This window comes from Aythya fuligula, chromosome 13 (genome assembly GCF_009819795.1).
Source record: "Aythya fuligula isolate bAytFul2 chromosome 13, bAytFul2.pri, whole genome shotgun sequence".
NCBI classification, from domain to species: domain Eukaryota; kingdom Metazoa; phylum Chordata; class Aves; order Anseriformes; family Anatidae; genus Aythya; species Aythya fuligula.
This window is the reverse complement of record NC_045571.1, coordinates 11,170,290-11,194,390: the sequence shown is the minus strand read 5'-3', so window position 1 is coordinate 11,194,390 and position 24,101 is coordinate 11,170,290. Positions and strand designations below refer to the sequence as shown.

Sequence of the window (24,101 nt, the reverse complement as noted above, 5' to 3'; positions counted from 1 at the left end):
CTAAGCTCTGTCCCCCCAGGCCACCAGGAATGAGCCCTACACACACACACACCAAGGCGGACTCAGCTGGAAGGAACCACCCCGTGGCCCTTGGAGCAGCACCAACCTGCAGCAGAGCCCTTCCCACCCCCCAGGGCACGCAGGCCTGCACCTGAACCTTCACCAGGAAAGAAGCCACAAGCCAGAGGTAGGTCATTATAATTTTTTTTTTATTTTATAATAAACTTCTCATTTTCCCCCAAGGAAGACAAAACTTGTGAGTGAGGCTACAGAACACCGTCAGTGAAGAGTATGCGAGACAGACCCAGGCCATGGGCCGGGCCAGAAGAGATCCCACTCCCCCACGCAGGAGGGGTCTGTCCCCAGGAGCCTCCATAGCCCTTGCTCATCTCCCCACCGCATGAGAGCGAGATCAGAGCTGTCAACAGGCGGCGGCTGTGCAGCAGAGATGGGGTTAGGTCAGGCTTTCGATGGACTGAGGGGGCCACGCTTTGTCCCCCCCACCTGCCATAGCTGCCAGCAAGGTGGGACAGTGGGTTAGGTAATGCAGCTGTTTTCTATACATGTACATGATGTAAATTTAAAATTAAAAAAAAAAAAAAAAAGATGATTTAATTCAAAGCAAAAAAATCAAGTGCTCTTCCCACCAGGCCATCTCTCTAGGAAGACTTCACACATTCCTTTTCCTGCTCGATAGCTGAAAGAGAAGAGAGTGCCATTAATCTGGTGCTGGTTTGTAGGAACACCCTCTGGAGCTGGCTGTAGAGCAATCACTCAGGCCCTGGCAGCCAGTTTTATTGTTTGAACCCAAGTGGCAGAACCAAATGCCTCAGCTCCTAGGGTGATGGGGCACATTGGGCATCTGCCCTATGCACAGGGTGGTGCCCACTGCCACCATGGTCACAGCAGAGCCTGACCCTTGTCTCCAGGTGCCCAGGGCAGGCACAGGGAATGCTGCAGCCCCCCGATGTCCTCACCCCGAACCCTCACCCCTCGCTCAGTGCTGTTCCTCTGGGTCAGAGCCCAGCTGCCCAGAAGCGCCTCTCCCCACCGGATTCCTCAGCAGTGAGATCAGCACACGAGGACACCCACTCCACGGCCACGGCCAACATCTGCCTCCCCCATAGAGCCCAGCACCAGGGCTCGGCTGCACCCCGGAGCCCCCCAGCTCCAGCCACCCCCTGCCCTGCACCACCACCGCTCCCCTCACTCACTCTCCTTGGAGGGCAGCGTGTTCTTCTCCTCCGTGTTGGTTTTCTTCAGCTTCTTCTTGTCGAATTTCTCCACCTCCGAGAGGTCCGGCTTGTCGCACATCTTGCCTGCGAGACGCCGCAGCTCGCTCAGCGGGGGCACCAGGGCAGGGAAAGGGGGGGACAGGCGGGGAGGAGAAGCGGGCAGGGCCCCCCCCGGGCGGCGCAGACAAAGGCAGCCCACCCCGGGGCGCCGCCCGCCCCTCCCGGCGGCGGACAATAGCGCAGGGCGGGGCCGGCCGCCGCCCCGAGCCCCCCTCCGCTCCCCACCGCCCCGAGCTCCCCTCCGCACCCACCGGGACCCGCACCCACCCCCGGCCCCCCACCTTTGGGTGCCGCAGCCCGCACCCGCGGGCGCCCCGCGGAGCCCCCCCCGAGCACCCAGCCGCCGCCTCAGGTGCAGCCCAAGCCCGCCGAGCCCCGGCACAGTGCGGCCGAGGCCGTGCCCCCGCTGCCCGGTGCCGGCCGTACCCGGTGCCGCTGCCGCCGCCGCTCTGCTCCCTCGCTCCGCCGCTCCTCAGGTGAGACTGGAGCGCGCCGCGTGGGGCGGCGCCTTATATACCCCGGCCGCCGCCCAGCCCGCGCGCCCATTGGCTGCCCGCCGCGGCGCTGAGCCTCACGGGAAGTGTAGTCCGCCAGCGTGCACCCGCCGGTGGTGTGAGGCGGCCGGAGAACTGCGTTTCCCAGCGTGCCTCGCGGCGTGGTACAGGGGGGCGAGTGTGTGAGGGCGGACGCGCGCACACGCCCGTGTGCAAGCACAGAGACCCCACAGAGACCCCACACAGCCCCCCCCATGTGTACACACCCCACAAAGACCCCCTCACATGTACACACCCCACAAAGACCCCCCCACATGTACACACCCCACAGAGACCCTCACACACATACATACCCTACAGAGACCCCCCACATGTACACACCCCACACAGAGCCCCCCACACGTACACACCCCACACAGACCCCCCCATGCACTTGCACACCCCTGCTCCCCTCACACCCCCGTGTGCCCCCCCAGGCAGAAAGCCTGGGGGCTGAGGGGTGCCCAGGGGGATAACATAGGGTTGGGTGTTGCCCAGCAGCACCCCCAGGAGAAAGGGGCCACCGATGGCTTCTCGGGGAACACAGCCGAAATGTGGGGCCCGGCCCCATGGGGGCTCGCCCAGCCCTGCTGCAGGGATCCCTGGGGACGGAAGCGGGGCAGCAGCTGCACTGAAGCAGCCCTCACACCGCCCCCAGCCCACCAGCCCCTCGCCAGGCGTACTGGTTGTTTTGTGGAGAAACCCCCCAGCCAGCCGGAGGAAACATTTGCTTTGCATTTTTGAGCTGAAGGGCTGCTGTCGTGGGAGGGGGATGGAGCGTTCTGCATGCCTTCGGGCGCGGAATTAAAGAAATCCCAGTGTCTGGCACGCACACAAGGCAAAGGCCGAGACCCATGGCCACGTCCTAAGATGGGGCTGCTGTTCTGAGAGGGGTTTGGTTGGGAGCAGCCTCCATCCAGCTCTCTGGGGCAGGGAAGGAGCTGCAGGCAAAGCCCGAGGCCAGGCTGCTCCCAGAGCAGCTGTGCTTTAGTGCTGCAGCCCCAGCCCCCAAAACCCAGCCAGGTTTTGGGGTGGCACGGCAAAGCCTGTTGACTTTACGTGCCCCATGGCCAGGAGCAGCGAGCCCGGGCAGTGCTGCCTCAGTGAGCATCCTTCCAGCCCTCCCTCCATAGCCTGCGCTGCAAAGCCCACCCTGAGCTGAGAAACGGCACATTTCTCCTGCACGGCTGAAAGGAAAAAAACCCCACCCAGTTTCAAAATGAAAGCAAGGAAATCCTTTTTGCCTTTATGCAAATAGGAAGGCAAGCGCTTTACCTTGTGTTTACTCTCCAGCTGCGCCTGCCTTCCCTCCAGCTTCCTCCTCTTTCCCTGCCTGTTCTCCTCACGCTTTGCGGATACCGAACAGTCTGTTTTATCCTTTGTCCCCAGCAGGCACGGAGCATGAGAGCACCCAGAGACCATCCTCCACATGCACAGCCTCTCGCCTGCCCCAGCCAAGGAGCAGCACCAGCCCTGTGGGATGCACTGCATGCCCCCAATGATCTGCAGCCCTTTGCAGACCCCATGGCCTTTGTCTGGGCACAAAGCACAGCGGGGGCCTTACAGGCATGGACAGGGAGCTCACTGCCCCCCCTTCCCTGCCACAGCCCCTCAGGCACACGCCCGTTGCTCCCTGGCGTTTCCAGAAGTCGAGGTGTGCGGCTGCTGGGGCGCTGTTAGATCCCATCCTGCACAAAGAGCGAGTGTGCATCCCAACAAGAGCTTTATCCCATGACAAATTTGCCAAACCTCCTGTAACCACACAACCTGCTTCTTTCTCCTGCGTTTTGGCATTTCTGCGCTCAATAATTTATAATGAGGGAACCGAGACATCAGCAGAGAGGGGGGAAGCGAAAGCAGCCCTGACCCGATAGAAGGGAACAACCGCCAGCCATTTTAGATGAGTTTTAAATCTCCCACAGAACAAGGCTTTCAGGGCTCTGATAGAGGCTTGCTGATGGCCATTTCCAGGAATGCTTTATTTTCTTCTCCAGGAATAAGGAGGCAGGACGTTTTCTCTATCTGATCAGAGGGTTTTTCCAGCCTCTTGCCTGGAGGGACAGGCAGGGCACAACGCCACAGCCCAAATCCCCTCCAGCTGCAGCTGCCTGGCTGTGGGCCAGCCCCCCAACTCAGCTTTTTTGCTTTTTCAGTTCATTTTTAACCCCTGCCTCCTGCCACCATCCTCTTTTCCAGCAGGGAAGAAGCTGGGTGCCTCAGGGAGGCAATGAGGGCAGCCCCAGCAGTGTTACACCAGGACATCGGCTCATTTCTCCCATGGATTCTGCTTCTCCTTGTGCTCGCCAAGGCAGCAGTTTCGAGAAGGGCTTTGTTAACTCTTCCCACTTCCCCAGTGCTCAACAGCAGCAAGGCAAGCTGCTCATTTCTCCAGATCACAAACACTGAGTCTAAGAGATGAGAAATCATCTTTACACTACCAGGGAACAGCGAAAAGTGGTAGGGAGCTGAAGTGCTGCTGAGAGCCGTCTGGGATATGCCTCATCTTGCTCCACTTCTCCCCATAGCTGAAGGCACTCCCAACCTATGCATTAGCTTCAGCTGCCCTGGCAGGTGAGCTGGGCAAGGAGGCAGGGACTTCTCTGCAATGATACCTCCCTTTCTGCTGCTGTTGCTGCTTCTACATCAGCTAGCAGCCTGACAGGCAGGAGCAGCAGCAGTCCCTGCAGTGCTCTGTCCATGAGCTGCTGAAGCTCCATCCTCTTCCTCTAGCTCCCCCTCAGCTACAGAGCACAGGGAACGACCCACTTGGGATTTTCTCCCGAGGAAACAAATGACTTGCTTCCTATGGTATTTCATTAGCAGCTGTAAGGAAAGCCTGTGAAAACACTGCACAAATCACCTCCAGAGCACTGCGTGTTCCCTATTTACTCCAGAGGCTCCTCAGGACAGGCTGGGGAATCTCCTTAACCACAGCACACAGCTCAAGTTAGCACCAGCACGTCATGGGGGGGGAAATGCTGCTGGAGCTGACCATGCTTGGACCGACAGCTGAGCACCCCCAAGGCAGAGGGCAGAGCAGGAGCTCAGTGCCTGCTGCTCACAAGGCAGGGGCTGCTTTCTTCCCAGCCCACCCCCCAGGGAAGGGATTCCCTTACCACAGCTGCCTGATGCTACTTTTGTGCCTGCCCTGGAGAGGGAGAATGCTCTAATCCTCCTACAGGCGTGTATGCAAACAATAGCACCCTGTGCTGCGAGCACAGCGGTCACTGCCAGTCAGCCAGCCGGGCTTCAGATCCGTTCAGCAGTTTGAGGATGTTTTAAACCTTCAGCTGTGAAGCTCAGGTTCTCCTTTTCTTTAAGGAAGATCAAATCTGCCGCACCACCCCGATGAGACCCACACCAACACCACCGCTGCCATGCTGCCAACTGGGAGGGGGCAGAAATCCAGTTTGGGTATTCCGTGACCAGTACTGAAATATTTTAACAGAGGAATGACCATAGTGGTCTTCAGCAAAAAGTCTACCTGAAGCTGTAGCTCCTGAAGCAATGGTTCAATCTAGGGCACGAAGACTGCTGTAAGGTCAAAGACCTTTCTCTAGAACTAACATCTCATCCTCTTAATTTCATTTATACTTTCTGGGTCTACAATACACAATAAGGATCACGGGTTAGGTAAACAACTGCTTCTCATAACAATCCTGCTGCTTCAGCTCATTAGCTCTGTGCAAGACATTTAGCAATTCTTCATTCATGCTTGCTAAACTATTTAGGTTTTCCCCCACCTGAACATTGTGTGAACAGATCTGCTCAGATATCTAATTGAACAGGACAAGAGAAACTGCACTACCACCTCAAACAACTAAGGCTGTAAGATTACAGATCACAGCCACCAGAAGTAGCTTGGTCCTAAGCATTTTATTCCATGCAACGCAAGCACAGGAAAGCTGAACCACCTCACAGTCGGCCCTGCTGTTAAACCAGATGACCTGCCAAGGTTCGTTCCAAACCACATTACTCCACAATCAAGGTTACAAGTGACCCAGTTCAGAAGATGCACATCTTGGTAGGGTTTTTGGAAGCATTTATAGGCAGAGGCCGTGGTTTTTAAATAAAAGTTTAATTCCTTCATCAGGTCTTAAGTTTAAACACAAATGCTGCTGTAAATCCTCACACCGCTGCTCTGATGTCCTGGCTCTTGGCTCTCGGGGCATTGGCAGTGTGGCAGCAGGGGCTCCAAAGGAGGAGGCAGGAATCAGACTCAGGAGAGCTCAGTGCAGGATGCAAAGCAAAGAAGCAAGAGACACACACTTTCCAGACAAACACCAATTCTTATACAAAAGAAAAACCCTACACTGTAATAGAAGTGTTAACATTGCCACAGGACAGGGTATGTAGGAAGGGAGAGGGGAGAAGTCTTCATGAAAAGGCACAGCTAAAGAAGTACTTCCCTAGGTCTTACCCACATTTTTCAGTTAATCCCACCGACACCCCAGCCCCCAGCCTCTCAGCGCCTTGCTAGTTACCCTAGCAAGCTATTTCAAGTTCCTTCTGTTCCCTTTTTCCCTTCCCCATCTCACAAATAAATCAGAGGAGTGCTTATAAAAACCACAGCATAAAACAGCTCGGTCTGTAACGCCGTAAGAGTCCAGGAGAGATTTAGCAGTTTACTTTAAGATTGTCTGGTACAGCTACTACGCATCCAAGTTTTGGATGAGCCTTATTTTTACATCCAAGAGCCTCAGCCAGCTCTAGTTTTGGTATTTCTCTTTCAGGCATTTTGCTGCCTGCCAGATTGGTTTTAGATCAGCAGTTTTCCCAGTACTGTGTATCACAAGCCTCTTCAACCCACTGCCATAAGCACTCCACAGCATCAGAGCCACCCTGAGGGCTTCTTCAGGCCCTCTAGTCCTGCAGCCTCCCATTCTCCCAGGTTTAGGATCTTTTACAAAGAGCAATGCACACAAGGCAAGTAATTAGTGACCAGGACAAGCAACCAGCGCATCAGTAACTTGCGGGACAGCAGGATTGCAGGCAGAGTTTAAGACAGCTGAACACAAAGCTGTTGCCTATTCGGTCACCCTAGCATCTAAGCAGGCACTTGCTAAACGCAACGCCAGGCTTCTGTGGGGTGAAGAGGCTCCGATCACTGGTGTACTGGTAAAAAAGAATCAAGGTACATTTGCACAGCACATCAAGGTGCAGCCATAAAGTACATGACAGCAGTCCTTTAGTCACGAGCAAGGCTAACGGGAACTTGTGAAATTGAGGAACTGGTTTTAGTCTACCCTAAAAACTAAAGCCCACAACCACCGGGCACCCTCAGCGTAAGAGGGAGAAGAACACCTGCCCAGGATGCACCTTCACCGCTAAGGTAACGCAGCAAGACAGCACTGCACACACCAGGCTCTCACCATTTTGCCGTGTAGCATGTTAAAGAACATTTCATTTCTTCATCAATTAAGATGAACTCAAGTTCGCAAGCTACACTCACCTCCTTTCATTTCAAAGGAGGAAGCTGTAGCAGAACCACCTTCCAGGTGTCCCCAGGGCTCCACCTAGGGTCAAGCTTGGCCAAGATACAAGCCTTCCTCGTCCCTCTTCAAGGGCTTCTGTCACATGTAGAGTGGTAAGAGTCAAAGCAGTCTCTTGGGCTCTTGCTGTAGATCCAAACCAACATGTCCTAGGGAGATCTACTTCCCAAACAATTCAGGGTGTGCTTACCTAACCCTGCTCACAGACAAACCCTCTCCCCCCCACCCCCCCCAAAAAATAATTGTGGCAATTAGCCATGTGTCAGTCCTGCTCTCCACAGATCTGCAGTATTGAGTCAATGCTACTGCCGAGCCCCAATGCACAGGGTTGCTGGTGGAGTTGGAGTGTTACAGAGATGAGCTTCCCCCCCAGCCTCCCCGTGTTGGGGTCAGAGCCAGTAAGCCTGACTTAAGCAGGAGGAGCTGTGGAGAACTGCACTGGAACAAGCAGAGTCTTCTACTGAACTTTACAACAAGCTGAACAACTTTTGGTTTAAAAAAAAGCCATACAAGCAGCAGCTGGCATCTGTTGTTATAAAGGGACATGGCTGAATAGGTAGGAGACAGATTCCCCATTATGAGTCCTCCTGATGGCCTCCGCAAGGATCATTGAGATGTCAATCACCTGGGGGGAAAGAAAGATGTAGCAGGGTCACTGAGAAGACACACGAAGCCTGGCAGAATCGCCAGTATGTCAGGAAGAACTCCAAAAGCAAACTCATTACCCTGAATCTGTAACATGCCAGATGTAGAAAGATTAGTTCTACACAGGACAGGGACTTGTTCTGTATCACCCCAATGCTATTCTACTGTAAGAAATACCTCGCTGCTGATCTTCATCAAGATGAGTCTGTTGTCACCTTTCTTTGCTGAAACTCCCTATAAACCTTTTACCCTAGTCTGTTTACCCTCAGACTATCTTATTCATTTTGTGTGGGTTGCAGAGGAGTTCAGGCAGTCTACAGCACCATCAGATTGCTTCTCTTGAGTCATGAGGCTTTATCATCACCACTAGAAGTTATTTTTTTCTTTTTAAATCAGAGGTGAAGCTACTGTGCTCCCAATACCAAGTCACTGCGCTGGCTCCACCTGGTGGGGTAAACCAGTTAACAGGAGGGAAAAAAAGTCTCAGTAAACTCAGTAAAACTCTAGCTCTGAACCCCAGCACCAACACCTTTCACTACAATGCAGTCTCTCACTAAGCACCACAGTCACAGTGCATGAATTAAGTGAAATTGGTATTTAAGTTTCTTTCTCGTGGATAGTTTGCCTCCTAAGAAGGAAGGAAAAAACCTCGGAACTGCAAAAGCAGACACCATGGGACTTACAACTCCTGTGCGTCTGTATTTCCCAACACCAAACATGAGATGTTAGCCTAAGAGTGAGGTGTAAGTAAGAGCCTGTAAAGCGACTCCACAGCAATCTTTGGCTACAGCGATTTACATACTGATTAGCAGTGGTGTATTTTGCCTATGTTAACTGTTAGCGTGCAGGGAAGTCAAAGCATCAGGTATCTTTTAGATGTGTTCAGCTGCAGGAGCATCACCCAGAGGTTAGTGCTGATTAAGTTTGCAATCAGCTTGTAATTTGCTTCCAAAACCAGCTTAAAATTCCCTGCAGATTCAACCATTTGAGATTTCTTTTCACCAGAACTCCGGGTACTGGGCAGCCTGCTACACCTACAGCGCAGTACTAGCTGAGCATTAGCAGTCCCATTTGCTTTTCAGCCTTGGTGATGAGCAGGACCTCCCAGAAATTCTCCAAATGCCTTTGTCCTATGTATCTGCACTGCGAAGTCAACACTTAGGATGTCCTTGACTGTGTGTATGCTACAGCAGTACCTTAAGCTTCTGACAAACCTCTTAATGTCTGAATGCTCAGGTAAAGCTGCATCTTCCAGCTGCCTGTTCACACAGAAAATCCTCAAGTTGTGCCTAGCTCAAGATCCACAACCAATTTTTTTTTTTTCTTCCAGGAAAGTTAGCCCCAGCTTCAGAAACAAAATGCCACAGTACTTTTCCTAAATAGAAAACCCAAGATACAAAACGAGCATCAAGAAATTGGCTGCTTGCTTTGATATGGATGGCAAAGTGCTTCTGCTTATCTTTGGCACTTATCTGAGCCATGTCCTGTGGAGTTGTCACCTGCTCTCAGAGAAACCAGCAGGACACACACACGGACTGAGACTGTGCTCCCTCTTCAGGCCACTCAGTTATTACCACCAGACAGCTCCCCCAGATCAGGCCTACTTCCTTCACAAAAGGTCTTGTCACAAAAAGGACATACAGATAAAAGAGATCTGCTTAAAGGATTGTGCGTAGGCTCACAAGTACAAGACAGTGTTTCAAGTAGTCACATCCCTTGAAATTATGCTTCCCTGTGCTTGCTGTTATAAATTCAGTAGCTTCTCTGATCTTCCAAGGGCATCAGGAAAGGCAAGAACCAGACTTCTCACAGAGCAGAAATCCTTCTGGACTTCTGAAGTTTTTGTGAGGAAAAATAAGGCTTACACCCTCCTGCTCTGAAGGGTCTCACCTAGGTTATTTCACAACTGGAGCTGGCATCATTATTGGCTTCAGAAATCCCTACCTACTTCTGCTTGCGTGCTGTGTGTCATCAGCACATGTCCTTACACTCTGGAGTGAAAACTGCTTGCTTACATGACTGTCCCACATCCAATCAGTGATTGGAACTAGGTAAGAAACACTGGAAAAAATGACTTAAACTTTTAAGACTACCTGGATAAGGAGGTGTATTTTATCAGTGTACCAGGTCTGCTGTCGTGCAGCAATTAGAACACGAGGACTGGTCAGCTCTGCTACTGAAACTATAGTCTGGTAACACTGCTGTGAGCACTGGACAGTATTATGAGGTTTTCCCCACCAACAAGGGGACAGACAAGCGCTACCATCCCCAAGGAGTGACAGAAGAGAAATGAGACACTCACCTGGATTTTAGGGCACTGCTTCATTTTGTCCTCCTGGGGTATTGTGTTTGTGACTACAACTGCCTCAAAACAGGCATTGTTGATCCGAGATATTGCTGGCCCAGAAAAGATACCATGAGTTAAGATGGCATACACTTTGGTGGCTCCAGCTGACACAAGCCTATGAGGGAGGAAAAAGACAGACAAGAAGTTTTTAACCAGTATTAAAGTACCATATGCTTAGGGGACAGACTACCTTTGATATTCCCCCTCCTGTCTGTTATTGATTTGGGGGAAGAAAACAGTTTAACAAGCACAGGCAAACTATACATTCAAAAAACATCATCAGTTCTGGGACATTTGGGCTAGACCATACTAAACCACCTTCTGTGACTCCTGCCAACACAAGGCAGCAAATACTACAGAGCATTGCATGTGCAGGCTTTTCTAATGGAGACAGCTGATGGCAAAGCTTGAAAAGCTCACTGCTAATAGAAATTCAGACATGATCTTAAGTTGATGACTGAGACAGTGTTTAATCCCACCAAATATAGTCAGAGATGGTACGTGACCTACTATTAAATTCAAGTGTGAGAAATTAAACATCACTAAGCTTACCCATCAAGAGCAATATCCACTAGCCATACCTTCCATATAAACTCTTTTCAAATGAAAAAAGACTATTTATGGAGACCTCCTAGCTGTTTATACAGTACAAAGTTAAGCTAGACTTTTTATTTATCACGGATGAAATTAGATCAGTAATCAAGGAACTCCACTACCTTGTGAAACTCCACGTGCAAGTAATCTGATCAATTCATTAGTGATCATTAACAACAGTTTTTTCATTTAGGAACGTGTCAGTCAGCCTTACTCACTTGTCTGCAGCATGACAGATGGTGCCACACGTGTCTGCCATGTCATCTACCAGAATGGCCACTCTGTCCTTCACATCGCCCACCAGCACCATGCGGTCCACCTCGTTGGCCTTCTTGCGCTCCTTGTGAATGAGGGCGAAGTCTACATTCAACCGATCTGCAATGGAGGTCACTCTGAAGAGAGAACAGTTCCCAAACCACACTTAACTCCACACAATAGCTTTAGTCAAATCTCTGCTAAAACTATTAAGCACTAAGACTGCCATAAAAGAAGCTGTCAACACATCTGCTCACTGGTCTCGAGCAGGTCATAGAAGACAACTCTGCCACCTTGGCTTCTCCTCGAGCACTTCCACTGGAATCTTTGATCTAATCTTTCCTGATAACAGCGACTAGTAAAACAGTCTTTAACCTGACCACTGCAAATTAATTTGCATCTAAAGCTCAAAACAAACCTTAACTAGCAGGTTTGGCAAACCTCAAGCAACCAGAATGCTTGGCAACTTGTCATCTTTATAAAACTTCACTGGAACAGCTGAAGTTGTGTTAAGACAGGGAACTACTTGTGCTCATATAAGCACTCAATTGTCACGGGGCCAAAGGCATAGACGCTAGCACAAGGGCAGGGGCAGGAGTACACACCCAATAAAAGCAAGTCCACCACCATTTACTTTTGTTGAAGAGACCACAAAAAACCTTCTAGGAGGGACCCAAACATAATATATTGATACTGATGAATAGCAAAAGAGTTTAAAAGCATTAATGGTAAGGAGCAAAATGCACCTGCCCCTGAGAAATTCTATACTTATGAGCAGGTTCCCATCCTCAGTAGATCAGACTCATTGTCCTGGTAGTCCTGTGCAAGACAAACTGAACTCTTTACTAAGGTATTTAGTTCTGCAGCACCTCCATAAGATACCACACCACCCAAGATCATCGCATTTCAGCTTAAGGGGCTTTTGAAGAAGTCTCTAGAGGTCAGATTATAGCTGGCTGACTTGGCACTCCACACACTGCATTACACAACAAGTAGTTGCATAGACAAGTGGTTCTGTCTAATGCACAGACCACAACAAAGCTACAGGAAGGCATGCACTGCTCTACAGCAGTCGTATTGCTTGGCTGTGACATGTAACTTAAATCACTCCGAGGTATGTGAATCAGGAACCATTTTGGTGTAACAGTACCCTGGATTAAAGAACGCATCTGCTTCCCTTGGCTGTCTGCTCACATGGAGCCATTACACAGAAGCATCAAGAATCAGCCCCAGTTTCTCCTAATAAGCACCTGAGAGCATTCCAAATTGCCCACAAAGTGTGGTGCTCATCTGCCTGAAGATGGTAGATTATCAGACCATCAAAGCAGGGATGTGCTGTACCATATGCTGCTGCTCTTAAGAAAGTAACCGTCTATTATCTTTGCTCTCAGGAAGAGCAGCAGCAGGCTGAAGTCACAGCAAGCAATTCAAATTAAGAGCAATAAAGCACGAAAATGCTTCACTAGACTAAGCTCAACACTGCAGAGAACAGCCTAGATCAAAAGGCATCATTAACCAGCAGGGGTAACCTCATCTTCGTATAGGCAGATGAGCTACACGATTTCCTCCTTTTAACTTGCACAATTCCCCTTCTACTAAAAATAGTTTTAGTCCAACGGATGTAGTCATTGCCCAATTCCTACCTATGCACATGTGAGTCTAGAAGCTATTCAGCCCTCTGCATAGCCCCAAGAAACCTTCTAAATATTCCTCAGGAAGAGCACTTGACCTCTCTTCCCTAGCTGGGGCAGACTGGCAGAGGGAAACACGTGCCTTGAGAATAAGGCTGCAGCTAGTTACAAGCACCCTCAGGAACTGCAGCAGATACAGAACCATCTCAGCTTGCTCTGACAGCTTACCTCTTGGCTCCACCAGCATCTGGTGAGACGATGGTGCAGTTCTTCCACTCCGCGATGTTCTCTTTGATCCATTTCAGTACAGCAGGCTCAGCATACAAGTTATCAACAGGGATATCAAAAAAGCCCTGCAAGAAAGACACCAGGAACAGATGTAGCTGAAGGTCACATCCCCAAAACAGAAGACAACTTCTGTATCAGCCACAGCCACCTTTCCACAGCATTTCCAGCTTTCCTTTCTACTTCTTTTGATGAACAGCAGGAGCCTTTGGGACACACAGTACAGTAATGTACAACTGGAGCCAGTTTAGCAGCACACATAGCCCTTTACATCTGACACTTACAACACGGACCTAGTTCTATCCCAAGTGGTACAGAAAACCAACAAACACTCTTTTCCATAGCCTAGCTGTCTGTTTACAAAGTCAATCTCTACAGCTTATTACCCACCCTGTTTGTATCTACAGTAAACCTCTGAAAAGCCCTTGAGTAACATCTGTTTCTAAACTCCTGCAGCTGGTTACACAACTCCACACTGACCCAGCAGACTCCTCCAGGTAAACCTCAAAGGTCACTAAAAGCCAGTAAGTTAATCCCAGACAGGGAGCAATGGGCAGGAGAGTGGGAAGGAGTGCCTAGCAAAACAGGCCTTCCATGTGAGGTGCAGGGTAGATCCTTCCTACCATCATTCCTTCGGGGTGCAGCAACCCAGCAGGACGCTCATCTACACAAAACCAGTTATTTAACTGAACCTCACCACTGCTGATGGTGAACCCTGTGGCACACATCACAGCTCCAAGCCTCGTAGGGAAAAGAAACACCACCTTGGGCTCTGCTCTTCTATTTCATCGTCTTTCCCAAAATCTCAGCTGTGCTCTCACAGATCTTTCCATCTGAGACAAAACGTTTCTGGGCAAATTATAGCAGAATGATTGATACTGAAGTATGAATGGCTGCATTTTCAACTGTTAAAGTGACAGCAAGCCCACCTACTTCACCAGGCAGCTGACACCTGACCTCTCTGGACTCAAAATGCTTATGGCAACGCAGTTATGTATCAGGTATCCTCCCCTTTGCCACATCCACCCCAGCTGCAATGATTTTGGTTTCTCGGTCTCAGAGCTCACTCAAGGCAGAAAGACAGGCCTACCAACTTATCAGCCTGCTGTCCTGCCTCAGCTTGGTGCATCTCTTGCTTTGTCAGAGCAGGACCTGGTCAAGGTTTCAGCTGCTCAGTGGGACCACTTGGTTCACTAATCCAGCAAAACCCATGAAAAACTTTCAGTTCACTGGCAGCTCGGGAGAGGACTGAAACCAACATAAGGGGAAGGGTAGAAGTGAATGGGTACAAGCAGCATTGCCCACCTAACCAGTAGCAAACCATGGGATCACTGCCCTGGACAACTGAACCCTCACAAGCAGCTGTGCCAGCTCACCTGGAGGGTCACTGCACCCAGGGCAGCAGCACTGCCACTCACTGACAGGAACACTCACATCTCCCTGACAACTAAGCATGAGACAGCAATGCTCACTGTTCAAGAACACTCTGGATAAAGCCATTCTTCATCTCAAATCCTTCAAAGGACCAGTTGAGTACACGGTGTCACAGTATGGGGACAAAGCTGCACACATCATTTACCTACCCAACATTCACTCACACAGGGCTCATTCTGCCTAGACTGACAGGAACAGCTGTAATTTTATTTACAGATGAACCTGTTGCTCACCTCCCTGTACCCTAACTGACCCTGCAAGTCCCTTCCAGTCCTGATTGCTGTTGCAGCTAAAAAAAAAGATCACTAGAAAGCCTGCAAGGCAGCAAGCAGGCTCAGACAGAGCAGATAAGCACTTCCCTGATTTCAGCTCCTACCTGGATCTGAGATGCATGCAGGTCCATGGTGATTATGTGATCTGCACCTGCCACAGACAGCATGTTTGCAACCAGCTTGGCAGAGATGGGAGCTCGGCTCTAGTACAGGAAAAAAAAAAAACAGCATTTAAGACAAGTTCAACTCCTTCATCAAGACGTCACCCTTCCACCTCTAGGCAATGATTCACGAGCAGTTACTGAAGGAAGTACTCATTAACATTGCACCTTCTCATCAGCTGGTGATTACAGGTTGGTGTATTTTCAAGCAGAACTACATCTTTATGAAAAGGTGAATTTGCAGTCTGAAGCCCTTAGGTTCAAGTAAGGGAAAGTAACTTTTATCTGTTCTTCTACATATTCAACTTCATTTAAACCTGCCGGGCAGTCAGGATTTTCAACGTATACACGCATCTCCCCAGGCAGAAACCTTTATCTAATCCCTTACCTTGTCCTTTTTGTCCTGCCGAGCATAAGGGAAGCAGGGTATGACAGCTGTGACTCTGCTGGCTGAGGCGATCTTACAGGCATTTATCATGATAAGAAGCTCCATCAGATTGTCATTGATTTCACCACAGCCACTCTGCACAATGTAGACGTCCTCCCCACGTACGCTCTCGCCTATTTCCACGCTGGAGACAGACGGGGAAAGAATCCAAATAGAAATTAAAACCAGCCATTGCACGTCTGCAGAGCGACCAGGGGGCTGCATTCCCAAGGCTGTGTGGGTGCTGATGTGCTATCATCAAGGGTGCCCAGCACCAACGCTGCTGCTTATTTGCTCAGTGGCCATTCCACATCACTCACCACTCAAATTTAATGGTTCAGTAAGGCCAGAAGCACTCAGCCTGTACTTTCGAGCTCAGCACAAGCTGAGCATGTAAACACCCTCAAACACTCCTCGTCCCTCCGAATCACAGAAGTACAACCAGCCCTGCTAAAAGCAGCAGCGCATAAAGGAAGTGGGGATGATGGCCAGCCAGCAGGGAAAGCCAAGCCAAGCTCCTAACAGCAGCTATGCTGCAGCAGATTATTAGATTTAGAGTCATAACAGCTATTCACTGGCTTGAACAGAGAAGCCCTCAAGCTTTTCACTTTGGAAAGGCTTTTGGGGTTAATTTCCTCCTGGATGTAATGCACACTAATCCCAGCTGATGAGGGGACTGAATACAAGCCAAAGGTCCTGTTTGCCAGCAGCAAACTGCCAGCTCCAGCGCCTGTTCCAAGACACCTGCGCCAAAGGCAGAGCTGGAAAGCAAGCGGCAGCCTGAGCTCTGAGGCTTCCTACGGAGAAATGCTGGATAAGGCCTTTTGTGGGAGCAGATTAACTACCAAGCACTGCGACACTGGAGTTTGGGGAAGCCTAGCACGGATCTGGAAGGCACCAGGAGGCACCCAAGGGAAGACAAAGTCCTTGCACAGTTTCTCCTTGTGCTGGAGATGCTGAGCCATCCTGCAGCTCGCTGCCACACCAAACTACGAGCAAGTGGGCAGATGATTGCCCAACGCACTCCTAATGGCTTCAATTTTACAGCACCTTAGGGTAGATCTTTACTTTGATTTTATTCTCTCATCTCCCCTTCAACATGGTTTTGCTGACCACGTGGCCTTTAGGGTCTTGCTGCTCCATTTCCACCAGCACACTGCTGGTTCCAAGTAACTTTGCCATTTTTATTGCACTGACTTGCGGCATACACCAATCTATCACGACGAATTTCAGCCAGCAGGAGAACTTCCCACCAGGTGGGTGTCTGAATTAACAGTGAGCCCACAAGCCAGCTCCCGCTGTACTCGGAGCACCTAATATCAGAGCTGGTTAAAGACATTTAGCATTCAAAATTACCCCTGGACCGTTCTGATAAAATAATCTCGTTTTTTTCAGGCAAGATGTGGCTATGAATTTCTTAAAGTAAGATATCTATCAGATGTTTAAAGGCCCCATTAGATCACACAAAAACCTGCTGGCTGGTCACCGGGAACGGGTAGGGGCAGTTGATGAAACCCGATGAGAAGCGCAGCGGCACCTGCTGTAAATCATAACCAGGCTCTTTTTACAGCTCCTCGCACGGCTTTTTAAGCCTGGGGTTACAATCAATCCCCGTGCAATGGAAACACAGCTTTCTGCGTTTTCCTTATCCTGCAAAAAAAACCACATGGGCTGCAAAGGCGAGGAGGGGGTTGGGGCAGGCACCGAGGGCCGTTTGTGGCACACTGCAGGCAGTGTTCACACGCTGACTGTGATTTCCACGTGCGGATTTCAGAGTTTAATATTATTTTTTTGCCTCCCCCTTCTAATTTTAAGAGGGATTTTGGTACCAAAAGGCAGAAATGAAGCCAGATCCCGGCTCCCCAGCTGAGGCAGGCCCCATACATGGCCTGTCAGGTGCTGGCTGCTCCCCTCTCCCCCCCATGGGGCAGAGCCCACCCGAGCCCCCCTCGAGGCCCAGCCCCGGGGCCCGCCCGTGTTCGCCCCCCCCCCCTCCGCACTACAACTCCCAGCAGCCCCCGCGCGCCGCCCGCGCGAGGCCCCATCGCCGCGCCGCCCTCGGGGGCCGCCGGGAGGTGTAGTCCGCCCCCCGCCCCCGCCTCACCATGTCTCCTGGTTGCTGAACTTCTTGGTGACCACCTTGCCCAGCTCCAGGCCCAGGCGGTCGGCGATCTTCTGCGACAGGTCCTGGTGCGAGCTCCCGCTGAAGATCTTGATGTTGGGCATGGCGGCGGCTGCGGCGGCGGGGGCGCTGCCCTCCTCCTTTCCCTTCTCCTCCACCTCCCTCCTCTTCCTCTTCCTCTCCTCCTCCTCCTCCTCCTGCGCCCCGCTCCGCCTCGCACCGCGGCCCGCTGCGGCGCGGGGATCCACCCGGCTGCTGCCCGCGGACGCGGCACACGGAGCGCAAGCCACGCCGGCCGCGGCTACTCCGCCATCTTACCCCTTCCCGCCAGCCGCGCGGCCCTTTTATAGACTGCCCGCCCACCCAGCCCCGCCCTAGCGCGCTTCCCATTGGCTGAGCGGGAGCAGGGGGAGGGCCCCCTGCCGGCGCACCAATGGCGTGAAGGGAGGGGTGGGCGTGGCTTGGCGCCCCCCGCCGCACGCCTAAACAACGGCGGAGGGAGGAGGAGGGCTCTGCGCGCGCGTGCTCCTTCAGGGGGCGGGGCGAAGGGCGGGAGAGGCGCGTGTGATTGGTCGCCGCCCGCCCGCTCGTCTGCCGATTGGTCGAAGCGGCCGCGGCAGCATCCGGAGCGGGCCGACGGCGCTGCCCCACGTGGCCGGGAGGGGTAGAGGCCGCCTGATTGGCGGGCGGGCCCCGGCCGCCATGATGGCAGCGCGGCCTCGGGGGGCGGCGAGAAAATGGCCCCCGGCGCAGGGCCTGGCCCCGGTCCCCCTGCGCCCGTTTAGAGACATAAAAAGTCACAGTGATGGTGGATGCCCTGAATTGCAAATAAAGAGATTTTTTTTTTTTCATCAGTGTGAAGACCCATGGGTGCTATTTTAATAAACTGTTTAATTTCTGAGGGTTTTTTATATTTATAATCACGTTTTTTGACCTAATCCTGCAATTAGTCTCTTGTGAGTTCCCAGTCTGTATGTGATTATCGAAATTACTTTAGGTTTTATTAAAAAAAAAAAAAGTTTTAAATACACAAAATAAAACACAAGCACCAAACAGCTTCTTTAAAATATGCATTCAGTCATGAAATTCCTTCCCGTTTAACCTGCCTGCCTCACAGATAACAAACTCCAGCGATTCATTGGCAAGTTACCGCTTTGAGCTCTCGAGAATTCAGCTGGAAGAAATCATTTGCAGTTCACGTAGGCCGGCCACATTTTCAAAATGACTTAGAGGAGGTTTTCCCTAACCCTCTGCAAAAGTTCATTACTTGGAATTCATCTGGATTAAAATATATATTAATTTCCATATTTAGCATTAATGGGATCGAGAATAGCAGATTGGTGGTAATTTCTAATTTTTTGGTGTAATTTGGCAGCTCATGGAATGCTGGGACATGGAGCAAACCCAACAAACAGGAAAGGAAAAACACAGCCCTCTGCTTCTAATTTGTTAGTAAAGGTTGCTCATTTTAATAACGACGCAAAAAATACCACTCTAAGATGGCTACTCGATGGTTAACGTGAGGGGATTTGTGGCTATCTCCCAAATTTCTAACAGCCATGTCCTTGTGCCAAAAATACATCACTCTAACCATTACATACAGCTCCTCTACTTTTGTCTGTTAGACACCTAAAAAACCCAACAACTGTTGTTGTTCTTACCATATGGGCCTCTCACAGTTCACAACATATTTTTCAAATGAGAGTTTGGGATAATTGCAAGATTGTAATGGTTGTTCCATACAAATTTTTCAGTGATAAAGCTATATCTTCTAAAAATAACTTCAAGGGCTCTCCTCCCTACAGAACACAGGCTACAGAAGGCTTGCTTCTGGTGTTGCAGTGTGAAGAATTTGGAAGATGGATAACTTCTTTGCAGTCCCTGAAATATTTGTTTCTGAGCCATTTGCTTCAGTCTTGGTTTAAATGCCTTTTTTTTTTTTTTTTTTTTTTCTTTCTTGAATGTAGAAATATTGTTTTCTGTGTCCCAACATCACTCTCCCTTCCTAGCTTATTTTCCTAGCTTATTGATGATCTGGGCACTGGGAATCTGCAGCCCTAGTGTGTGTTCCAGTGCTGCATCTCCCTGCTGCCTCACAGTGCTTGCAGTGTTGTTAAAAGGCCAGGAGCACAAGCTACGAAAAGTCCTGCCACCCTTCAGTATTTCAGCTACCAGAGTGTCTTTGGAGGATCAGACAGCACTGTGGTTACAGGGACAAAAGTCCATCCATCTTAACGATTTATTACTATCGTTAGTGCAGCTCTTATAACAGGGTAATCTCAGAGATTTTACTGAGGAGAAGCTTTTACCAGCATGTAACTAAGTCTTAGCTAAACAAACCCCAAAAGCCAGCTCATGAGGTTCCTCAGCGACAGCCTGTTAGCAGCTTGCATTCCCATTAACCCAAGAAGCAGGGACAAGGAGAACCAGCTTTGAAGAGGGAGATGTTTATCTGGGCCGGCTTCAGCTGGATGAGACTGTGTGGTTAAGAACCACTGCCCTGAGAGCCTGGTTGTTTCTCAAAGGGTGCTCAGGAAAATTAACAACAGACTCAGTAAGGTGCGATGTGAAAGTGGACTGGAGTATCTTAACTTGTGTGTAGATGCCCTTATTCAGAATTGAAGCGCATAATGCAGTTTGGCTTGCTTCAGTGTGAAAGCCAAATGTAATAAGCTGAAAGATCTATTCCAGTCTAAGGAATTGTATTTAATGGTCCTCTGGCTTACCCTGTGGACAAGCGTGAGTTGATTTTGGTACCAGAAGGAACTAGCCTAGAGCCTGAGGTGCTGTGTTCTCTCGTGTTTGGGAAATTATGAAATTATGAACCTGAAAGCACATGAATGGCAAACCTCCCTTTTTATCTAACTGAGGCTGTGGAAGTTCATTTATTCAGAAATGCCTTTGTGTATTGTGGCCTGAGAATACATTTTCCAGGAAGTTTTAGGCAGCACATTAATAGTATCACATTTCATGGAGATGTCAATCAAGACAAGTAGCCCTTTTCCTTCCCTTGGCACATTCCTGCATACAATTGCCACTCAATTACCACCAGTCACTTAATCAAGGATCCATTTTCATGCAGAAAGTGTGTTGCTGAGAGTTTTTTTTCCTTTTTTTCCCTTCTGTTTGCCGTGTGACTGCAATGGCTTGTAGACCATTCTGTTAATGAATGGCACTCGATATAAATAGCACAACTCTTTGCCCTTTGGATGCATGAATTCACAATGTCGAATGCGTTTGCCTCTGTGGCTTAGGGCCCATCTCCAGTCTTATGATGTTCCGGATTTCACTCCCCTTTCCTGTATTCTCACTTAACAGTTCAGAAAACTGAGGCTTTTCTGTGTGGGCAGCAGAAAAACTAACCATCAGCTCGGGAAGCGTTTCTACTGGCTGCTCATTTTCTGCTGCTTCTCTGCCTCTACCCTTTTTTCAGAGGGATTATTTTCAGGTAAATCCCCTCTCTGCTACTATCAAACCCACTAGGATCAAATAAAAGATGTCTTCTTTCCAGATCTTTACTGACTCTCTTTGAAACACCCTATTCTCTCCTTTGAAGAGGAAAATCACTTAATCATCGGGATCCCATGGGTTTCAGGTGGGTTGTGTTTAGGAATAAAGCTCACCCATACCCTGCTCAATGGCAGCACTAGCAGTGCTAGCACAGCCACACAGGACACACCCCAACCAGAGCACAGCCACCATTTGTCAGCATAAACAGTGGAAAACAATTAGTATTATCAAGCCTCCATAAGAAACAGCATGGACTTATGAATTACAAGGTCTTTAAAGAGCTGTCCGGTCCCTTTGCATACATTTCTCATTTTTAACATGCTATTACTACCTGCCTGGTTGAAAATATGAGGATGGGGTCCAATTGCTCCAGCAAGAGGTGAATATTCTTCACCAAAACCCCTTTTGCTTAAACACTTTAGACTTAGGAATATTTTCAAGGTGCTTTTCAAAGTGTAATTTATTGGAGCCCTGTGAAGTGTTCCGGGCTGCGTGCATTGATCCCCTGCATGTCCACAGCCCTTTAATCTCTGTCCCCAGCCTAACCTCAGGGCATGCATCCAGAGAGGCAGCACTGGGTTTTCTGCTGCTTTTAACACAGTGTGTTTGCCTTTTAATGGTTTTATAGTTCAGCTGCAGAAAAACACCCTCTCTGTTTGCTCCTTATCGTGAGGAGCAGGTGGCAGCAAGGGGCAGCATCTCTGCTGGGCTGGGACATCATATCCTGTGCAGGCTCCTTGTCTGCTAACGTCCCAGTATGGAATTACAGAGCCTGACAAAAAACACCTTTGGAAATCAGCTTCCTATGATGTGTACAGACCATTTTAATACATATGTATAAGGAGCAGAGAAGTAGGTAATTACTGGCTTTCCATGCGGACTTTTCTGTTGTCCAGTTAAAGCCATGGGTGTCCACCGCTGCCTAACCTGGGAATTTATTAGGATAACTTATGCAGGAATGAAGGCAGAATGAGGATAAAACTTAGATGTTAATCATTTATCTTCATGTAGGGGTGATGACAGCAGCTGTGGGGCTCAGCTATTCAGCTCACCCCACTGTTGTACCCAGGCCTGCTGCAGTCCCTGTTGTGGAGCTGTGACTTTGGAGAGGGAGAGAAATCCCGATGGATGCGGGGTTTGGCTGCGGGGTGCTCTGAGCCATGGTACCTGATGGTCATCTCCAGCTGAGAGTGACCAGTAAAGTCCAAAGACAGAACCCATTACATCCAAATGTATCTCGGACATGATGCTGAAGGTCTGCAGCTTCATCCCATGCCTTGAGACAGGACCCCTGAGAGCCAGGCCTCTCGTTTTTCTTGTGAGCATGAGCGGGAACAGCAGGAGCCCAATTTTTGTTCCTTTTTTAATCCACTGTCCTGGTCAGGACTCAAAGGGAGTAGAAATAAATTAGAGACAATTAAGAGAGGGAGGAAGGTTACATGGGTGCGATTACACTGATGGTCACACACGCACGGTGTGGCTGATCAGCCTTAATGGCAGCTGGGGAGCCATAAAGGCTGGTTGGGAAACTGCTCCCGCTGTAACTGCAGGGTGAAAAAGTCACAGCGAGGGCAGTGCGAGAAGGCAGCTCCCCCAGGCACGGCCCTGGGGCCAGCACAGCCTGCTGGGCTCACAGCAGGGCTCAGGCAGGCTGCTCTGGTGGGAGGGAGCAGAGAAAATCATATTTATCTTTGGGCACGCACCCCTGGAAAGCAATATTGTCCTTTGCTGAGCGCCATACACTTTGCTGGGGGGCAGTGGTTTCAACCTGGAGAAGTGCTGCTGCTCTGTAAGAACAGGCAGATAAACTGGCTGGAGAGTGAAAAGGGAAGTAGGTTTGGGTGAAAAAAAATAAAAAAAAATCTCTGTGCTGTGTCACTGAGACAGATTTTTCAAAAATCTGTGATTCAAAACCATTAACTAGAAAATGTTACCTGCACCATTGCCTTCAGGAGCCTTTACAAGTGCCTAACACAGCGAGGCCACAGGGACAATGCTGGAAAGATCAGCACAGTAATAAAGGCAGGGATTCGTCTTGTTGGGGTCTGTAGGAGCATAGCTCCTCCCTTCAGACGGGGACATTTGCCCGTCCCCGGAGCACCTATCATTGCTGCTGTACAAATAATAACTGTGTTGTGAAGAGCTAATTCCCTTCCACTGGGAGGCCGATTGCCCACTAGATGGTACTAAGCGAACTCAGCATCAGCTCCAAAATTGTTGATTAAAGTGCCTGCTGTCAATAACGTTTTCGGGCTCTGCGTGTTGTTAAAAAACCTCTTGGCTTTCCCAGTTTCTTGAGCCATGCCCAGCTTTATAAATAGGTGTTTTGTCCCAGGCAGTGTCAAGCATCATTGGTTATTTCAGCATGGGAAATGGTGTGATGCAGATTAAAATAACCAGCCTGGAGGCACAGAGAAAGTGCGTGAGCTGAGACTGCTGCTATCTTTGCTTTAGACAACACATTCAACCCCCGTACAGAAAATGGCCCAGTTCCTAATGTTTTGTATGTTGGATCTTTATCAGACTTGGCTTTTATAGCTCCTGGAGGCTTTGGGGTATACAGAGGGCACACATCAACGCCTTCCTCCCTGATAAACAGAGAGCGTTTCATTGTGCCAGGCGAACCACATCCCCAGAGGAAACGGGGTATTGGAAACATCACCTGTAGCTAGGAAACTGTTTGCACAGCTCGGACTTCCCCCTGCCACCTCTTCCCAGGCAGAGCAGTAGATGCCAGACAGAGGCTGAATCTGGGCTGAAAACACGTCCTTTAGGGGCACGAGGGTGTCCTGGGGGCAGCAGCAGCACCTGCTTCCTCCAGCACGACCGCAGCGCCCAGAGCTGGTGGTGAGGGGTCGGTGCTGCTGGATGCATGCCCCTCCTGGAGGGGAATTAATCAAATTAATGGCATGAAACAGTGCCAAGTGAAACAGCTCGATTCAAACCTGCTGCTTCGTGGCTTCCTTCAGAGGCTGTTACTTCACTGCTGTGCGGTCCAGTGACGTTGCGGAGCCCTTAACCCTTCCTGTGTGCAGATGCGTGTATTTCTATAGCAACAAAAATAAGGGGTTTGCTTGTGAGCAGTGCTCACACGGCTA

General features: G+C 50.0%; 2 protein-coding genes across 2 annotated transcripts; both read right to left on the bottom strand.

Annotated features, from left to right (window-relative positions):
• Positions 1 to 188: 188 nt before the first annotated feature.
• On the bottom strand, positions 189 to 1,801 carry TMSB15B (thymosin beta 15B). The gene is made up of 3 exons (XM_032196178.1): positions 1,722 to 1,801; positions 1,215 to 1,319; positions 189 to 697 (listed from the first exon to the last, which is right to left on the bottom strand). Exons 2-3 carry the CDS (start codon positions 1,312 to 1,314, stop codon positions 660 to 662), a joined length of 138 nt encoding a protein of 45 aa, XP_032052069.1. The 5' UTR covers positions 1,315 to 1,319; positions 1,722 to 1,801; the 3' UTR covers positions 189 to 659.
• Positions 1,802 to 5,887: 4,086 nt separating this feature from the next.
• PRPS1 (phosphoribosyl pyrophosphate synthetase 1) lies at positions 5,888 to 17,799 on the bottom strand. The gene is made up of 7 exons (XM_032196229.1): positions 17,476 to 17,799; positions 15,333 to 15,516; positions 14,888 to 14,986; positions 13,021 to 13,145; positions 11,125 to 11,298; positions 10,268 to 10,427; positions 5,888 to 7,945 (listed from the first exon to the last, which is right to left on the bottom strand). The coding sequence occupies exons 1-7, from the start codon at positions 17,595 to 17,597 to the stop codon at positions 7,853 to 7,855; spliced, it is 957 nt and encodes a 318-aa protein (XP_032052120.1). The 5' UTR covers positions 17,598 to 17,799; the 3' UTR covers positions 5,888 to 7,852.
• Between the last annotated feature and the right edge of the window lie 6,302 nt (positions 17,800 to 24,101).